General features: G+C 42.2%; 1 protein-coding gene across 1 annotated transcript in view; it reads right to left on the bottom strand.

The window, feature by feature from the left end:
- Nucleotides 1-492: 492 nt before the first annotated feature.
- Nucleotides 493-18,338, bottom strand: part of LOC140461074 (uncharacterized) — a 38,512-nt gene continuing 20,666 nt past the window's right edge. The window contains exons 6-12 of the mRNA XM_072555857.1: nucleotides 16,317-16,619; nucleotides 15,908-16,225; nucleotides 11,082-11,441; nucleotides 10,679-10,996; nucleotides 4,721-5,023; nucleotides 4,313-4,630; nucleotides 493-1,207 (exon numbers count right to left, since the gene is read on the bottom strand). Coding sequence (XP_072411958.1) covers nucleotides 825-1,207; nucleotides 4,313-4,630; nucleotides 4,721-5,023; nucleotides 10,679-10,996; nucleotides 11,082-11,441; nucleotides 15,908-16,225; nucleotides 16,317-16,619 — 2,303 coding nt within the window. The 3' untranslated portion in view covers nucleotides 493-824. The remainder of the gene's footprint in view (nucleotides 1,208-4,312; nucleotides 4,631-4,720; nucleotides 5,024-10,678; nucleotides 10,997-11,081; nucleotides 11,442-15,907; nucleotides 16,226-16,316; nucleotides 16,620-18,338) is intronic.

The following is an 18,338-nucleotide window of genomic DNA, read 5'->3' as shown; positions in this document are numbered from 1 at the left end:
GTTGACACTCCAATGTAAGATTGAGAAAGTGTTGCGAGTGGAGAAGAAGGTACCTCCTGATGAGGTTGATGTCTATGATCTCATGGCCATTTCAAAAGAGTTGGGCGATTCTCTTCAGTGTCTCAGCCAGTCATCATTTATCTCTCAGCCAACAGCAAAAAGCAGATGATCTGGTTATTATCAAGCTTTTATTGTAGAAACTTACTGTCTGCAATTTGAAATGGAGAAATCAAGAGACCAAAGGCAAGTACTGCTATGACATGATGATAATCAAAGTGTGGACGAATCACAGCAATTGATCACATCAATTTGTCTAAAATCAACCAAGATGGAAGGCAAGGAAATCACAGTGGAGTGGGAGAGCTTTGTCAAGTAAAGATTCAAAAATACCTTTCACTCTGAACATGCTGCATTCACCACAGCTCATGTCCCAAGTTATTGATTTATTTTCTCCCAAACCCATCAACAATGATCACTCTAAACTAACACTGAAACTTTTCATGTCAGGTTTATTGAAATTTGATCAGTACATTGACATACAATTAACATTCTGCGGAGTTTCACACATATTTCATACATAATCAGGGCAGCACACAAAACATTTCAAAAAACCTGAGGATCTCAGGTATTTGGAGAAAACAATGTTGGCTGATTTAAAGATTTATTTTTACTCTCAAGTTCTGAGCAATGTTGGAATTTGTTCATGTTTGAAGCACATTGCTCCCAGAAGAGAGGTTTCAAAGTGCTCACAACAGTTTTCTGGTTGTGTTAACCATCCATTTACAGGGATTATATAAATGGGTGATTGTATAAATCAGCAGATGTTATGAACAGGAGTTATAGCTATCAGTTAGAACAAGTGAGACATTAACCAGGTTGGGTTTACTGTGAGATTTATTAATGCTTCTGAACACATTTGCTGTAACTGACTCGTGTCCCACCACACAGGAATACGTGGTGCCGCTGTTCCACTCCTCTGCAGAGACCGTCAAGTGACTGCCTGAATTCCAGCCACCTCTGCCGTCCTCAGTCACTGGCTGATGCATGAACCCTGTCTTCAGAAGGGTATCATTGGCCATCCAAACCAGGTCGATCTCTGCGGGAGAGAATCCAGTGACCAGGCAAACCAGGGTCGCAGTGTGAGCAGTCTCCATCTCATCCAGTGAAGGGGGCAGGAGAAAGACTTGAGGCTGAGTCTTAACATCAACTGTAAACAGAGAAAATGGAGGTTAGACTTCATATTTCACTCAGTCTCTATTTACCTGACACGTTTGTCTATTAACACAAAACTAAGCAACTTCTGCATCCCCAGGAATTCCTCTGAGATCAGGAACTAAAAGCATTTCTTTTCCTGTTGATTTTTCGGGGAGGTTGTGCAAGGATGGGATCTTCAATCTTGTTCATTGTCTCACCATGAGTGAGGATCACCTTTTCAGAAAGAGTGTCCGAATCATTAATGGAGCTGTGCTGTTCTTCAAATTAATTAAATTCCTTCAAATCATGAGTGATTTAAATGGATTAAACATGGAGAAACTGTTTCCAGTGACAAGCGAGTCAGAACAGACATTGCAGAGGAATGGCAAATGAACTGGTGGGGTATTAATTGAATTTGATTTGTTCTGTTCTTTATGATAACTTGGAATGCACAATGTGAAAGAGGGTACAAGCAAATTAAAGAGTAATATTCACCAGGGAATTGGACATAAAATTGAAAAGTAGACAATGGTAAGGTTGCTGAGATGGGGCTGATGATTCATGGGATCATTTGAAGTGCTATTTCAAAGAGCTGGCAGTGACAAGATAGACCAAATGGCATCTTTTCAAAGTGTACTGTTTCTGAGATAAACCATGGAGAACCACTTCCTGAGGTCAACAGGGAGCTTACAGGCATTATTCTCATGTGGTGCTCTCTGCTCTTTCTCCTTTTCCTCAACGTGGATTCGCTCAGATCCAGCCTACACCTCAGACTGACCAATCTCCCTTACAATCCAGTGTTGGATTGATGGGATGTTAATGTTGAAAATGCTGATTATCCCTCTCTGTGTATCCTATTGCCATCAATCCATTCCCTAGGAGCTAGTGTGATTCACACCAAGGCTGCTGTGGTGATTTCAGGTTTCATCTGTTCAGTTTCTTGATGGGGCTCACACACATCGCTGGGCTTGTAACATAGTCTGACAACCTGTCTAAGGCTGCTCAACATTCTGGAATTAAATCACTTCATTTACTAGGATTAGATGCACAGTTCCATGTACACGTACCTTGGGCTTTCCTGATTGACCTCTTCTCTGGCGTTGGCAAACTTCTGTCCTCCACCAAACACATACACTCTACCCCACTCTCCCACTCTGCAGCAGGGACTGTAAGTCTACTGAAGATGATCTCTTTATGTCCATTCTTCTTGGGACTCTGGGTCTTCACTCCATCTTGTCTCATGATTCCATCAACTTTCCAGGTTACCCTGACTCCCTCTAAATCAGTGTGAAGTACCTCACAAAGAATGGTTGCTGTTCTGTTCCTCCAGATCTCTTCAAATGGAGGCTTGCTTATGGTGACCGAGATTCTGGAATCCAAACATTCATCTGGGAGGAGAACGACAATTATTATCCTCACTCCCCAGTGGGATGTGTGTGCCACTTGTAAAGATGACAATTCATGCTCACCACCAGACATACAACTAATAACTTCCTCAACTCTTTCAGAGGGCAGTTATGAATCAGTGACATTGTTGTGTACATTTTACCTTTCTTGTCCTTTTAAAATCTCTCTCCTCTCATCTTAAATATACACCACACTCTTGAAATCCCCCATTATTGGGAAAAGATAACTATCATTAACTCTGTCTGTTCCCCTCATTATTTTATGAACTTCTATCAGGTCGCCTCTCAACCTCCGACAGTGGAAAAAGTTCCTGCTGATCCAGTCTTCTTTGTAACTCAAATCTTCCAGACGCAGCAATATCCTGGTATATCTCTTCTGAACCCTCTCCAGCTGAATAATACCCTTCCTCTAACTGGGCAACCAGAACTGGACAGGTATTTCACAAGTGGTCTCATGAATGTCCTATACAACCTCAACATGGCTTCCCAACTCTGAGACTCAAAGGGCTGAGTAATGAAGGCAAGTATGCTAAATATCTTTTTAACCAACCTGTCTCATGTGACGCAAACATCAAAGAATTATGTACCTGGACTCTTCAGTTCTTCTTTTCTACAACATTACCCAAGGCCCTCCCATTCATTGCATCAGCCCTACCATTATTTGTTGTACCAAAGTGTAATAGCTCGTATTTATCCACATTGAACTCCAGCCATTTTTTCAGCCCATTGACCTATTTGATAAAGATCCCTTTGAAACCTTAGCAAACCTTCTTCACTGTCTGATGTACTACTAATTTTACTAACCATGCTTTCCATATTCTCATCTCGATCTTTTATGTAAATGTCAAACAGAAGAGGACTCAGAACCGGTGCCCTTGGGAACACCGATGGTGACAGGCCTCCTACAGGGCTGAAGTAGTAAGAACAGCTAATATCTGTCTCTAAAGAAAGAACTACAAACCAATTCGGTTTTTCTCAAATTCCCACAGCTTCACGGTTAATTTTTCTAATTCTGACATTTTATTTCCAATTTTTAGTTGAATTCAAATTCTGAAACTGCCTGAAATTTGAACCATATTCTCTGGATTACTAACTGTACTTATTGGATTAGTGGTGCTGGAAAAGCACAGCAGTTCAGGCAGCATCCAATGAGCAGCGAAATCGACGTTTCGGGCTGTACTTGTCTACCTTTGATCATTGTCAGGGATTTCTCCTTTCTCAACAAAGGTTTTATTTTCAAACCCCACTCAAAAGACCTGAGCTCATCATCCTGACAGGTCTCCCCAATACCAGTCCTGAGGGAATGTTGTGCTGCCAGACATGCCGTCTTTTACACAAAACATTAAACAGAAGGCCCCTCATCACACATACCAAAGAGATCCCCTGGCTGCAAGTTCAGACAAGAGAAAGGGAGATCTCCTCTGTGGCCACTCTCCCCCCCATCTCTGGTTATTATTATATTGCTGTTTGTGGGCCCTTATTGTGCAGAAATTAGTTCATATATTTCTTACATTGGAACAATAACTGCACTGCTAAAAACACATTTGATCAACAGTGAAGTATTTTGGAACATATTGACTTTGTGAAAGGCACAACAAAGCCAGTATGACTATGACATGTACATTGTTCATGTTGAAGCTGAATGATCCTAATAGAGTTTACAGCAGTGAGGATAAATGATTTCCATGTTGGAATTACGCCCAACACCCTACCTTCGATGTTCTTCAGTGTGGCACTGATGGTGGAGTTGGAGGGGGGATGAAACACTGTACAGACGACAGCTGAGCCTTTCCTCCACTCCTCTGCACTCACAGTCAGGTAATGCCTGACACGAAATGTCTGTGCCTGTTCTAGAGCAGTCAGTCCAGCGCTGGTGTTGGAGGAGATCAGAGTGCTGTCTTTCTCCCAGGAGACGTATACGAGGTCTGGGTAGAACTCAGTGATCACACACTCAAATGTGACTGTGTTTTTATTCTTGCTCTCTTGCGGTGGTACAAGCAGCAGTCTGACCTTGGGACTTTTTGGCTCAACTGGAACAGATGGGCAAACGAGAAAGCTATTTCATCATTTCTCACGGGATTAACAAGTTCAGGTATTTAAGTTCTGATCTGATTGCCTACCTTTTACTCCACGTATTTGCTTTGACATCGGTGAGGATGAGGGAGCACTTTGGGCAGAGCAGACAAAATCGACCCCACTCTCCCACTCCTCAACACTGGTTTGGAGTTGACTGATGACCGTGGGTAAGCTTCCTTCTTGTATAAGCCGCTGAGTCTTAATCCCTTCATGTCTCTTCTTACCGCTCACTTCCCAGGAGATCTGAACCTGGCTTGGATCAGAACAGACCACTGCACACTCCACAGTAGCAGTCTTATTGATCCAAATCTCCACAATAGAAGGATTTCGGATAAATATAGACATTTCTGGGAATAAGAAAGGAAAAACCTCAGAAGAATGGCTATTGGTTGTTGTCAGTAACCCTCACAATTTTATTTAAGACACTTTTGCATTAATCATGATCAAGATGAAGTAAGGACAAGACGGAATTTAAGTTTGAATCCTTTTTAACCTGTAAAATCTCCCGCTGATATTGAATGAAGCTACACTGCAGCTAGAACGTTAAAAATAGAAACTTGGAGCAGGAACATGCCATTTGGTTCATTCAGTCTGATCATGCTGATCCTCTATCTCAATGCCATTTCCCTTCTCTCTTCCCATTCCCATTTATACCCTTAACCTTTATTTTCTGGTTAACTATGTTCAGTGACACGACCTCCCCAGCTTTCTGAGGATTCTGAGAACTCCACAGGTTCACCAGCCTCTGAAGAAAGTTCTTCTCAGTTCAGTCCAAAATGGCCTACCCTGTATGCTGAGACCATGACCCCTTGCTCTCCTACGATTCAGCAGTGGGTGTGAGTAACTTTTCGAACCTACACTCCAAGGTCTCTTTGTTCAGCAACACTCCCTAGGACCTTACCATTAAGTGTATAAGTCCTGCTAAGTTTTGTTTTCCCAAAATGCAGCACCTCACATTTATCTAAATTAAATTCCATCTGCCACTTCTCAGTCCATTAGCCCATCTGGTCAAGATCCCGTTGTATTCTGAGGAAACCTTCTTTGCTGTCCACTACACCTCCAATTTTGGTGTCTTCTGTAAACGTACTAACCGTACCTTCTTATGCTCACATCCAAATGACTTATATAAATGAAGAAAGGTTGTGGACCCAGCACCAATCCTTGTGGCACTCCACTAGTCACAGGCCTCCAGTCTGAAAAGCAACCTTGCACCACCTCCCTCTGTCTTCTACCTTTGAGCCAGTTCTGTATCCAAATGGCTAGTTCTTTCTGTATTCCATGAGATCTAACCTTGCTCTCCAGTCTCCCATGAGGAACCTTGTTGGACGCCTTCCTGAAGTCCATCTCGATCACATCTACCGTTCTGCCCTCATCAATCCTCTTTGTTAAATCTTCAAAAAACTCAATCAAGTTTGTGAGGCATGAATTCCCACGCACAAAATCATGTTGACTATCCCTAATCAGTCCTTGCCTATCCAAAAATATGTACATCATGTCCCCCAGGATTCCATCCAACAACTTGCCCACCAACAAAGTCATGCTCACCGGTCTATAGTTCCCTGGCTTGTCCTTACCACCTTTCTTAAATAGTCGCACCACGTTAACCAACCTCCAATCTTCCAGCACCTCACCTGTGACTATCGATCATATAACACCTGATCAGGTCCTGGGGATTTATCCATTTTATGCATTTCAAGACATCCAGCACTTCCTCCTCTTAATATTGACATTTTTCAATATGTCACCATCTATTTTCCTACATTCTATGTCTTCTGTGTCCTTTTCTACAATGAACACTGATGCAAAATACTCGTTTAATATCTCCCATATCTCCTGCGACTCCACACAAAGGCTGACTTGCTGATCTTTGAGAGGTCCCATTGTCTCCCTTGTTACCCTTTTGTCCTTAATGTATTCATAAAAACCCCTTGGATTCTCCTTAAACCTCTTTGCCAAAGCTATCTCATATCCCCTTTTTGACCTCCTGATTTCCCTCTTTAGTATACTCCAACTGCCTTTCTATTCATCTGAGGATTCACTCGATCTATCCTGTCTATACCTGACATACGTTTCCTTCTTTTTCTCAACCAAACCCTGAATCCAGCATTCCCTACATCTACCAGCCTTGCCTTTTACCCTAACAGGAATATACTGTTTCTGGACTCTTGTGATCTCATTTCTGAAGGCTTCCCATTTTCCAGCCATCCCTTTACCTTTGAACATCTGCCCCAATCAGCTTTTGAAAGTTCTTGCCTAATACCATCAAAATTAGCTTTCCTCCATTTTAGAACTTCAACTTCTTTACCCTTTTCCATCACAATTTTAAAACTAATAGAATTATCGCCGCTGGCCCCAAAGTGCTCCCCCACTGACACCTCAGTCACCTGCCCTACCTTATTTCCTAAGAGTAGGTCAAGTTTTGCACCTTCTCTCGTTGATACATCTACATACTGAATCAGAAGATTTTCTTGTACACACTTAATAAATTCTTCTCCATCTCAACCCTTAAAACAATGGCAGTTCCAGTCTTTGTTTGGAAAGTTAAAATCCCCTACCATAACCACCCTATTATTCTTAAGATAACTGAGATCTCCTTACAAATTTGTTTCTCAATTTACTGCTAACTATGAGGGGTTCCATAATACAATCCCAATATGGTGATCATCCCTTTCTTATTTCTCAGTTCAATCCAATTAACTTCCCAGGATGTAGTTATGGGAATATCCACCCGCAGTACAGCTGTAATGCTATCCCTTATCAAAAACGCCACTCCCCCTCCTCTCTTGCCTCCCTTTCGGTCCTTTCTATAATGTTTTTATCCTGGAATGTGAAGCTGCCAGTCCTGTCCATCCCTGAGCCATGTTTCTGTAATTGCTATGATATCCCAGTCCCATGTTCCTAACCATGCCCGGAGTTCATCTGCCTTCCCTATTCGGCCTCTTCCATTGAAATAAATGCAGTTTAATTTATCAGTCCTACCTTGTTCTCTGCTTTGTCCCTGCCTGCCCTTACTGTTTGACTCGCTTCTGTTCTCAACTGTACCAATCTCAGATTGATCTGTTTTCTCACTATCTCCCTGGGTCCCAACTCCCACCTTACTAGTTTAAATCCGCCCAAGAAGCTCTAGCAAATCACCCTGCCAGTATATTATCCCCCTTCCAATTCAGGTTTAATCCGTCCTTCTTGTACAGGTCACTTCTTCCTCAGAAGAGATTACAATGTCCCAAATATGTGACTCCTTCTCCCATGCACCAGCTCTTCAGCCAAGCATTCATCTGCTCTATCCTCCTATTCCTATCCTCACTTGCTCATAGCACAGAAGTAATCCAGATATTACTACTCTTGAGGACCTCCTTTTTACGTTCCTGCCTAACTCTCTATATTCTCTCTTCAGAATTTCATCCATTTCCCTTCCTATGTCGTTGGTTCCAATGTGTACAATGATCTCCTACTGGGCCCTCTCCCCCTTAAGAACATTCTGCATCCTCCCTGAGACATCCTTGATCCTGGCACCAGGGAGGCAACGCACCATTCTGATGTTTTGCTACTGGCCACAGAAACATCTGTCTGAGCCTCAGACTAGAGAATCCCCGAACACAATCGATCGCTTGGAACCCGACGTACCCCTCATTGCATTAGAGCCAGTCTCAATACCAGAAACTTGCTGTTTGTGCTACAATCCCCTGAAAATCCATCACCCCTTACATTTTCCAAAACAGCATACTTATTTGAAATGGGGATAGCCACAAAAGACCCATGCATTACCTGCCTACCTTTCCTGGAGTTAACCCATCTATGTGACTGTATTTGCAACTTTTCTCCCTTCCTATAACGGCTAACCATCACACCCTCTTGCTCTTGTTAATTCCTCATTGCCTCTAACTGTCTCTCCAACCGATCCATTCGATCTGATACGATTTGCAACCAACAGCATTTATTGCAGATATAATCCTCAGTAACACGTAAACTCTCCGTAAACTCCCACATCCGACAAGAAAAGCACATCACTCTACCAAAGGCCATTTTTGCTTTTTTCTATCTACAGATCCAGAGAATAACTTTGTCTTATTCCTCTACAAAACACTGCTCCAGGCTAACTTAATACTTTTGGCTTCTATGTTTAAGTTTAATCAAGAGACATATCTCAATAAAACATATAATCAAGAAAGAACCCACTCTTACTCACAACTGCAGACTTACTGTAAGACCACACTTAAATCTATTTACTTACCTGTTTCTGTGCTGTCACCTCTCCCAAACAGGTTCCTCCAAGATCAGTTGTACATCTCACTGTTTGTTAATTCAAACAGCAAAGACAGTAACTGCGCATTTTCACTGCTGTCTCACGGAGTGGTGTGGGTTTCTCTCTCTATCTCTCTCTCTCTCTCTCTCTCTCTCTCTCTCTCTCTCTCCTGCACTGCCTTACCATGTGCTGCCTTTGTCTTTTCCTCCCCTTTGAAAACTGCTGTTGTTTTGACTTTTCTTCTCCAAAGTTCCAAAACAATCCAACAGCATATCAAACAGCCACTGCTGCTACTGGAATTCGAGGAAATCACCTCTAACACCTGAAACACCTCAAAAAAGGAGCAGCCTGTTACAGCCAGAAATTTTTCCCATCCTCCATCTTGGATGCTGAATCAATGTGCATGTCTCTTTTCCAGGTACTGGGATTACTTCAATTTTAAATGTGGTATCCTTGTTCAAATGTCTCTGTAGTCTCACGTCCTTCTATCTCTGTAACCTTTGCCAGACCTAAAACACTCTCTTTTTCCTAGTCAGTGATGTTAATTGTAAATAGCTGCAGCCAACTGGTATTTCTCTTATCCCTGCACCTTGCTTCCTGTCCATTCAACAATGCCTTTTGTATACAGAACACACTGCTGACACTGTGTCTTGGTCCAACATTTTTATCCTCTCTTATTGAAATGAAGCATTTTGCTAAACTTCATTCTATTCAAGGCACTATTTAAATGCAAACTCAAGCTTTCACGCCTTGAGCAGAATAGTCAGACGAGAGGACTTGCCCTGGATGTGGGTCAGGGGTCAATTCAGAACTAAAATGGGGAACCAATATTTTGATGAGTGGTCAACTTTTGGAGCAGGTTCTCATGGGAAATTACAAAAGCAGATCATGGCAACAATGTAAGTAGATGCTGAAAGATTTCTTGCACAAGTCAACATTTTGGAGGCAAAGAAAGGAACAAGTAGCAGCTGACTTGAACTTTGGACACTATCATGTGCTGCTACAGTTTCATACCATGACCCATTTCCTGCAGTCACAGAGAGTCTAGTCACGTAAGAGTTAAAGTAAACTTCCCAGTCTATTTTACTGATGTCAACTTTTTCATTTCCAAACTTAATATGAATTCAGATTGTCAAAATGTCTTGGAGAGCATTCATATCAGTTCTCTGGATTATTAGCTGAACATTTCAGCTTTAACTCCTTGGTCGGACGTTCTCATCCAGATTATTAGGTTATATGTGTCCAAAGACCACTCTCAATCTGTACAACACATCGGTGTCAATACTAAGGCAATGCTGCACTGCTGGATGTGGCAATGCTATGTCTGCCCAATCAAGTGGAACAAGAAGATCCCACAACCACTAACTTGAAGACAAGAACTGGGAGATCTCATCCATATCTTAGATAATACAACACTCTTCAAACAAAAGCAATAAAGCTGTCTTTCCTGATTGTCTGAACATTGTTGGGTGCAAAGTAATTGACTGTACCATGCATGAGAAGAGTCATTATACTTCCAAAGTACCAGGATTGGCTGGATTGTCAAGTGCTTTGGAGTTCTGAACTTGTGGAAGGAGTTAGACAAAGAGCAATTGTGTTTTTCTTTCTTCAGTTGCCCTGATCTTAAGATTAGTTTCCCATTCACATAACTACAATAATGTACATCATTACTGTTAGCATTAAACATGACTGGCCCAATTACAGGTTATAGTAATGAAGAGACAAGTGTGTCAATGTTGGAGTCAGGTCCAGCACCTACCTTGAACATTCTTCACCTCCTTCCTGCTGTTAAAGTTGGAGGGTGGATGACTCACTGCACAGGTGAAGACTGAGCCTTTCCACCACTCCTCTGTGCTCACACTCAGGTAGTGCCTGACACTGAATGTCTCTGTCTGCTCCAGAGCAGTGAGGCCAGCACGGGTGTTGGAGGAGATCAGGCTGCCATCCTTCTCCCAGGAGACCTGTATGCTGTCTGGGTAAAATCCAGTGATCACACACTCCAGTGTAACTCTGCTGTGATTCTTGATCTCTTGGGCTGAAGGAGGCAGCAGTCTGACTTTGGGACTTTTTGGTGGAGCTGGAACCAACAGACAAAAGAAGGTATTAAACTCTTTCCTTTGAGGTTGACCAGGTCATCGTATTTTTTTTAGTCTCTTACTGACCTTTTAAGCTCCTTGTTCGTTTTGACACAGTGGAGGAGGAGGGAGCACTTTGGGCAGAGCACACAAAATCGACCCCACTCTCCCACTCCTCAACACTGGTTTGGAGTTGACTGATGACCGTGGGTAAGCTTCCTTCTTGTATTAGCCGCTGAGTCTTAATCACTTCATGTCTTTTCTCACCGCTCACTTCCCAGGAGATCTGAACCTGGCTTGGATCAGAACAGACCACTGCACACTCCACAGTAGCAGTCTTATTGATCCAAATCTCCACAATAGAAGGATTTTGGATAAATATAGACATTTCTGGGAATAAGAAAGGAAAAACCTCAGAAGAATGGCTATTGGTTGTTCTCAGTAACCCTCACAATTTTACTTAAGACAGTTTTGCATTGATCATGATCAATATGAAGTAAGGACAAGACGGAATTTAATTTTGAATCCTTTTTAACCTGTAAAATCTCCAGCTGATATTGAATGAATCTGTACTGAACCTGAAATATAAGAAATAGAAACTTGGAGCAGAATCAGGCCATTTTGGTCATTCAGTCTGATCATGCTGATCCTCTATCTCAATGTCATTCCCCTTCTCTTCTAATACCCATTTACACCTTTAGCCCCCAGAAATCTATCTATTTCCTTTTTAACTGTATTCAGTGACAATGACCTCTCCAATCTTTGGGGCAGAGAATTCCACAGGTCTCCCTCCCTCTGAGGAAAGTTCTTCTGATCTCAGTCCAAAATGGCCGACCCTGTATCCTGAGACCATGACCCTTTGGTCTCCTTCAGAACAGTTCATCCCAGACTGGAAACATTAATTCTGTTTCTCTCTCTGCGGTTGCTGCCTGAATTACAGAGTTGCTCCAGAATTCTCTGTCCAGCTTGTCTGAATTGTATACGTTGCAATGAGATCATTCTTCGTGGGAGTAAATCAACATTAAAAATTCCCAGGACAGTTGAAACATTATCTTGCATTTCTTTGATTTTACATCTTGATCAAGAAAATATTGTGCAGGCAAAAAGAACACGGCAGAAATCATTGTAATCTGTTCCCTGTAAGTACGGTCAGTGCATTCACAGTGGGGACTGCAATTGAGCTGTGGGTGTGAGTAACTTTTTGATGTGACGATGTTAATACAAGGCATCTGTGATTTATGAAGGGCAGTAAGAGAGACAGATATGAACTCATTAGATAAAGGAACAATTGAATCAAGACTTGTTTGAAGGGCTTATGCCCAAAACGTCGATGCTCCTCAGATCGTGCCTGACCTGCTGTGCTTTTCTAGCACCACACTCTTGACTCTGATCTCCAGGGTCTGCAGTCCTCACTTTCTCCTTGTTTATTCACAGGCTTCTTATGATTCTGTGCATCATGTTGTGACGTGGAACATACTGAATCAATGTCTCTTTTCCAGTCGCACTGAGCTAGGATTGCCTCAATTTTATATGGTGTAGCTTTGTTCAAATGTCTCTGTTGTCTCACATCCTCCTATCTCGGTAATCTTTAGCAGGCCTACAACTCTCTCTTCGTCTATGTCAGTGATACAGATCGTGAATAGCTGCAGCCACCTGGTTTTTCTCTTATCCCTTTGCTTTCTGTCCATTAACCACACCTCCATCCATGCTGGTATATGAGAGTGCTTTTTCAGCATTTGCTTCCCATCCTTAACTGTCCTGGAAGGTGTGGTGGTAAGCTGCAGTACATCTGGGGTAGGTCGAGCTCTAGTCTAGTTGTTATGAAATGAGTTCCTGAATTGTGACTGTGCAACATTTATGAAGTTTCAATGTAGTTGGAGGTCAGACGGTGTGTGGCTGGGAGGGGAATTGACGGGGCACTGCTCTTTGGCCTTCCAGCTGGGAGACATTTCTGGGATGGAGGCTTGTTGAGATGTTGCAGTGTACTTTGGACACAGAACACACTGCTGTCACTGCGTCGTGACCTAACATTTTTCTTCTGTAGGTTTGAAGTGAAGCAGATTGATACACTTCACTGTATTCAAGGCACTATCTAAATACAATTCATACTTGGGTCTGGGCCAAAACCATCAGGGAACACTGGGATCCACTGGATTTCCTCAGTTGATGTTCAGCACACAGTGTCAGCCTGACAGGAATAAGCACGTTTTGAATTTACAAGGTTCTTGCTTCTCCCCCTGGCCTTTTATTAAAACAGATGGTGAACACTTATTGGTTCAGAAGATATTTATAAGGATGTTGCCAGGGTTGGAGGGTTTGAGCTATAGGGAGCGGCTGAATGGGCTGGGGCCGTTTTCAGTGGAGCTTCAGAGGCTTATGGAGGTTGATAAAATCATGAGGGGCATGGATAGAGTCAATAGTCAAGTCTTTTCCCTGGGGTGGGGGAGTACAGAACTAGAGGGAAAATATTCAAAAGGGATCTGAGTGGTAACTTTTTCACGGAGAGGGTGGTGCTTGTATGGAATGAGCTTCCAGAGGAATTGGTGGAGACTGGTACAATTACAACATTTAAAAAGCAACTGGATGGTCATATGTGCAAGAAGGCTGCTCACAATTACCAAGGACAATTAGGATTAAGCTACAAAGGCTGGCTTTAACAAGCAATGGTCGCATCCTGTCATAGAATAAAAACTAATTTCCTTTCAACTGACTGATGGATTGAGATTGATTGTGTTCAGGCCTGTCATAGGATATCGTCAAAAGTTTTAAAAACATATTTTGATGTGCAGTCAATGATTTTAGACTGAATTTTGTTTTGCACTGTGTTGAATTCAAACATTCCCATGTTTATGAGTTGCTCATTCCTACCTTCCACTATGGCCATGTCTGAACATTTCACAGTCCCCCCATTACAGGTTACCTCCAATAATAAAGCCTCAATGAGTGAAATTGAGAAATGCTGATATTATTGGGTGATTGCAACTAATTCAATATATCATTCCTAAAAATTATTTTAAAAAAGGATTCCACCGGCATCTTTCTTGTGGACACGGAATGCCCTGTCATGGACTAATATTGTTCCAAGAGACGGACAAACGATATTATTTTCATTTCTACTACACAGGAATCTCACTCTACTTGCTGAATTTGAATTTCTGTGTTCTGCTTCTTTAACCTTTCTCAGCACCACATCAGTGAAAGGGTTGAACCTACTGGTTCAATTGAAGATATCTGGCTGCTGTATCCCTGTCCATCCCTTTCACCCATTTCCAATTCTGCAGTCTTTCTGAGTCAGATGATACATTGTAAGTCTTGGCTACTAGAATCAGACCAGAGAGGTAATGGTCAAGCTGTGAGGCTGAATCCAATCCAAACTGGCCTGGTCAAGGTTACAAAACAAAATGACTGTATCGAAAAGGATTGGATTGGTTGGGAGAATTTCAGATAGGTCTGTATCTCTTCCATGTTTGCATACTTTAATTAAGACAGTCACCACAGACTGATTTGCAACCCAAACAATTTGCAATAAAATTCAACGGACCATTTGATTCATGATCAATCACTTTATTTCACAGATTTGTTGGTGGCATTTATATTGGTGTTGTGCACCATCAGGGAGTGTCAGGTTTAAATTAGTCTGAAACAGGAACCTTGGCATACACCCAGAACAAGAGCAAGGAGGGCAAGAGCAAGCAGCATTTCCACCTGGAACGGGAAGATTTATATTTCCACCTGGAACAGGAAGAGTTGCAGATTTAAGATTTGTACATTTTCACCTCCCAATCCCTGTGCTGGGAATGTGGGAGCTCCACCCAGCCCCTGAATTCTGCAACACCCTGTTTATTTAGGAAATTCAAGGCACACCACCATGTAAACCATGGCAAGCTTTTGGACCTTGACCAGAATAGTCAGATTAGAGGAGATGCCCTGCACTTTACGTGGGTCAGGGGTCAATTCAGAACTAAAATGGGGAACCAATATTTCACTGAGAAATCAAACTGTGGAGCTGGTTCTCTCGGGAGGCTGTGGAAGCAGATCAGGGCAGTTCAATGAAATGCAATATTCACAAATCAATATTTGGAAGGCATGAGAAAAGGAACAAGTAGGAGCTGAGTTAAACTTTAGACACTCCCCATATGGCACCACAGTTTTAGGCCATGCCCCATTACCTTTCCTGCAGTCACAAAGGGTCTTGGTAGGTAAGAGTTCAAGTAAACTTCCCAGTCCCTTTCACTGATGTTAACTTTTTATTTCCAGACTTGATATAAAGCCAGACTATCAAAGTACTTTGGAGGGAGTTGATCTCAGTTCTGTGGCTAATTAGCTAACATTTCAGCTTTACCTTCTTGGTGGGACTTTCTCATCTAGATCAGAAAGTTGTGTGTGTCCAAAACCCACTCTGTGTCATTGAGTGTATAATCAATGCAACACATCAGTGTCAACACTGAGGCAGTGCTGTTGGATGTGACAATGTCCTGTCTGTCATGTCAAGTGAAACAAGAAGATCCCACAGCCACTAACTTGAAGATGACAACTGGGAGATCCCATTTATGCCCTGGATAATACTACAGCAGTAAAACTCCCTTTCCTGTTCATCTGAACATTGTGTGTGCAATTAATTGGCAGGTATCATGCACCACAATAGTCATTAAACTTCAAAAAATTCCTTGTTGGCTGCATTGTAAAGTCCTTTGGAATCGGAAATTGTGGAAGGAGTTACACAAAGAACAATTGTGTTTTTCTTTCTTCAGTTGCCCTGATCTTAAGATTAGTTTCCCATTCACATAACTACAATAATGTACATCATTACTGTTAGCATTAAACATGACTGGCCCAATTACAGGTTATAGTAATGAAGGTTATAGTAATGAAGAGACAAGTGTGTCAATGTTGGAGTCAGGTCCAGCACCTACCTTGAACATTCTTCACCTCCTTCCTGCTGTTAAAGTTGGAGGGTGGATGACTCACTGCACAGGTGAAGACTGAGCCTTTCCACCACTCCTCTGTGCTCACACTCAGGTAGTGCCTGACACTGAATGTCTCTGTCTGCTCCAGAGCAGTGGGGCCAGCACGGGTGTTGGAGGAGATCAGGCTGCCATCCTTCTCCCAGGAGACCTGTATGCTGTCTGGGTAAAATCCAGTGATCACACACTCGAGTGTAACTCTGCTGTGATTCTTGATCTCTTGGGCTGAAGGAGGCAGCAGTCTGACTTTGGGACTTTTTGGCTGAACTGGAACCAATGAACAAAACAAAGATGGTGTTAAACATTTTCCTTTGAGGTTGGCAATGTCAGTGATATAATTTTTCATTCTCTTGCCTACCTTTTATGCTCCTTGTTCGTTTTGACGTGGGAGAAGAGGAGGAACCACTTTGAGCAGAGCACACAAACTCCACCCCACTCTCCCACTCCTCTGCTGTGGTTTGGAGATGGCTGATGACCATGTATTGGGTGCCTTCCTCTTTCTGCTGCTGTGTCGTGATTCCTTCACTTCTCTGCTTCCCATTCACATTCCAGGTGATGCGGACCTGGCTGGGATCAGAACAGACTGCTGTACACAACACAGTAGCAGTCCGGTTGATCCAAACCTCTTCCTTAGAAGGATTGCGAATAAAAACTGATATTTCTGGGAATGGGAAAGGAAAAGTTCAGAAGAATTGAAATTGTTTTGTGTCGGGAGTGACATGCCAGGACAGCAAATGTGGTAGGAGACTGACAGGACAGGAGGTGTCAGGAGGATTCAGAATGTTAATAGAGATATTGTTGTTGATGAGAAATGGTGACAGATCAGCACAGAGGAGAATTTTGTCTTCAGTACTTTATACTGTGCAAAATCATCAGCTGATACTGGATGAAATCACACGCCAGTTAATCTCACATTGAATTGAACATTAGATAATCTCAAGATTGTTTAAACGTTGTCACATAGTCCTTGGCTTGCACTCTGACTGCGAAAACATAATCAGAGCATCAAGATCCTGCTCCGTCCTCTTTGAATGCATTTGCTGTGACTATGACCAATAGATTCACAATGAGGACTGTGATTGAGTTGTGGGTTTGGACAACATGTAACTGTCACAATGTTAATAAAATGGAAACTCTGTGAAATGCAGTGAGATAAATGCAGATGCTTCGCAAAAGATACAACGGAAAAATGGCTTATTCACTGAAAGCACCTCCAGCCCAGTCCCTGATTTGTGACATTGAGCAGATTGAAGCAATGAGGACCTCTCACCTCTTTTCGAACCAGCCTTGGAATGTCTCAATTTTAAAATGCTTATCCTTGTGTTTATGCCTTTCCTTAGTCTCCCATCTCCTTATGTCTGTCACACTTATCAGCTGCACATGTGTCAATGAACTCTCCATTCCTGCAAATCTGACCCTTTCTACATCTCCCACGCCTTTCACTCCAGTACTGGCAGATGTTCCTTCAGGCACCGAGGTCCTGACTTCTAGAAATCCATCCCTGAATCATGAGTACATGTCCAACTCTCAGTCCTGTAAGGTGCTCCTTAAAAAACTATTCCTTCTCCCTGATATCTGCTCCATTGGCTGAGTGTCAATTTCCGATTGATAACTCTCCAGTGCAACACCTTAGGATCTTTTCCTGAATGGCAGCTTATTGTAGGTAACACTCTGTGAAGGAAGATGATTAATTTGGAACAAACAGAACAGCCCACAAACTCAGAGGGAGTGTCAAAGATCCCCCTTTTGCTACTGTTTGGGAGTCATTTGGGTAAAGCATGTACATCCTGCCCCACACTGGCATGTCTGAGTTGTGGCAGTAGGAAGTGGATGGTTTACCAAACACTTCACACATTTTCCCCATTGCTACTAAATTTCCAAACGCTCGTTGTCATTTCAGATATCCCACACTCAGCACGTGTTCTGAACACTTTCCAGGCACATTGCACCCAAAAATCACAACTCCCTTATATATTATGATGTTAACTGTTGAATGCAATGTAAAACATAACTGTTATTTCATCAAGATGAAGTCCTTAATGACCTTTGAGAATCAACTCCCCGGCTGCATTTTCGAATGATATTCAACACACAGTGTCCAACAAGAACATGATTTTTATTCCCTTGAGATGGCTTTGTTTTCTCTCCCCTCCTCACTTTTTACGTATGATACTGAACAGTTCCAAGTCAAAAATATAGACAAATTGCGAGATTGATTACATTGAAGTTAATCACAGTCTGTTGTCAGTAAGTTGTAATCATTGGTTTAATGTACACAATCCATAGGCAGTGTGTATAAACATTGGGTGTGGTCAGCAATTTGACAGCTTGGATTTAATATTCACATTGGTAATGAGAAATATTCTGATATTTGTAAACT

The sequence above is a fragment of the Chiloscyllium punctatum genome, chromosome 36, assembly GCF_047496795.1.
Source record: "Chiloscyllium punctatum isolate Juve2018m chromosome 36, sChiPun1.3, whole genome shotgun sequence".
In the NCBI taxonomy this organism is placed as follows: Eukaryota; Metazoa; Chordata; class Chondrichthyes; order Orectolobiformes; family Hemiscylliidae; genus Chiloscyllium; species Chiloscyllium punctatum.
This window is presented reverse-complemented; position numbering and strand designations above follow the sequence as displayed.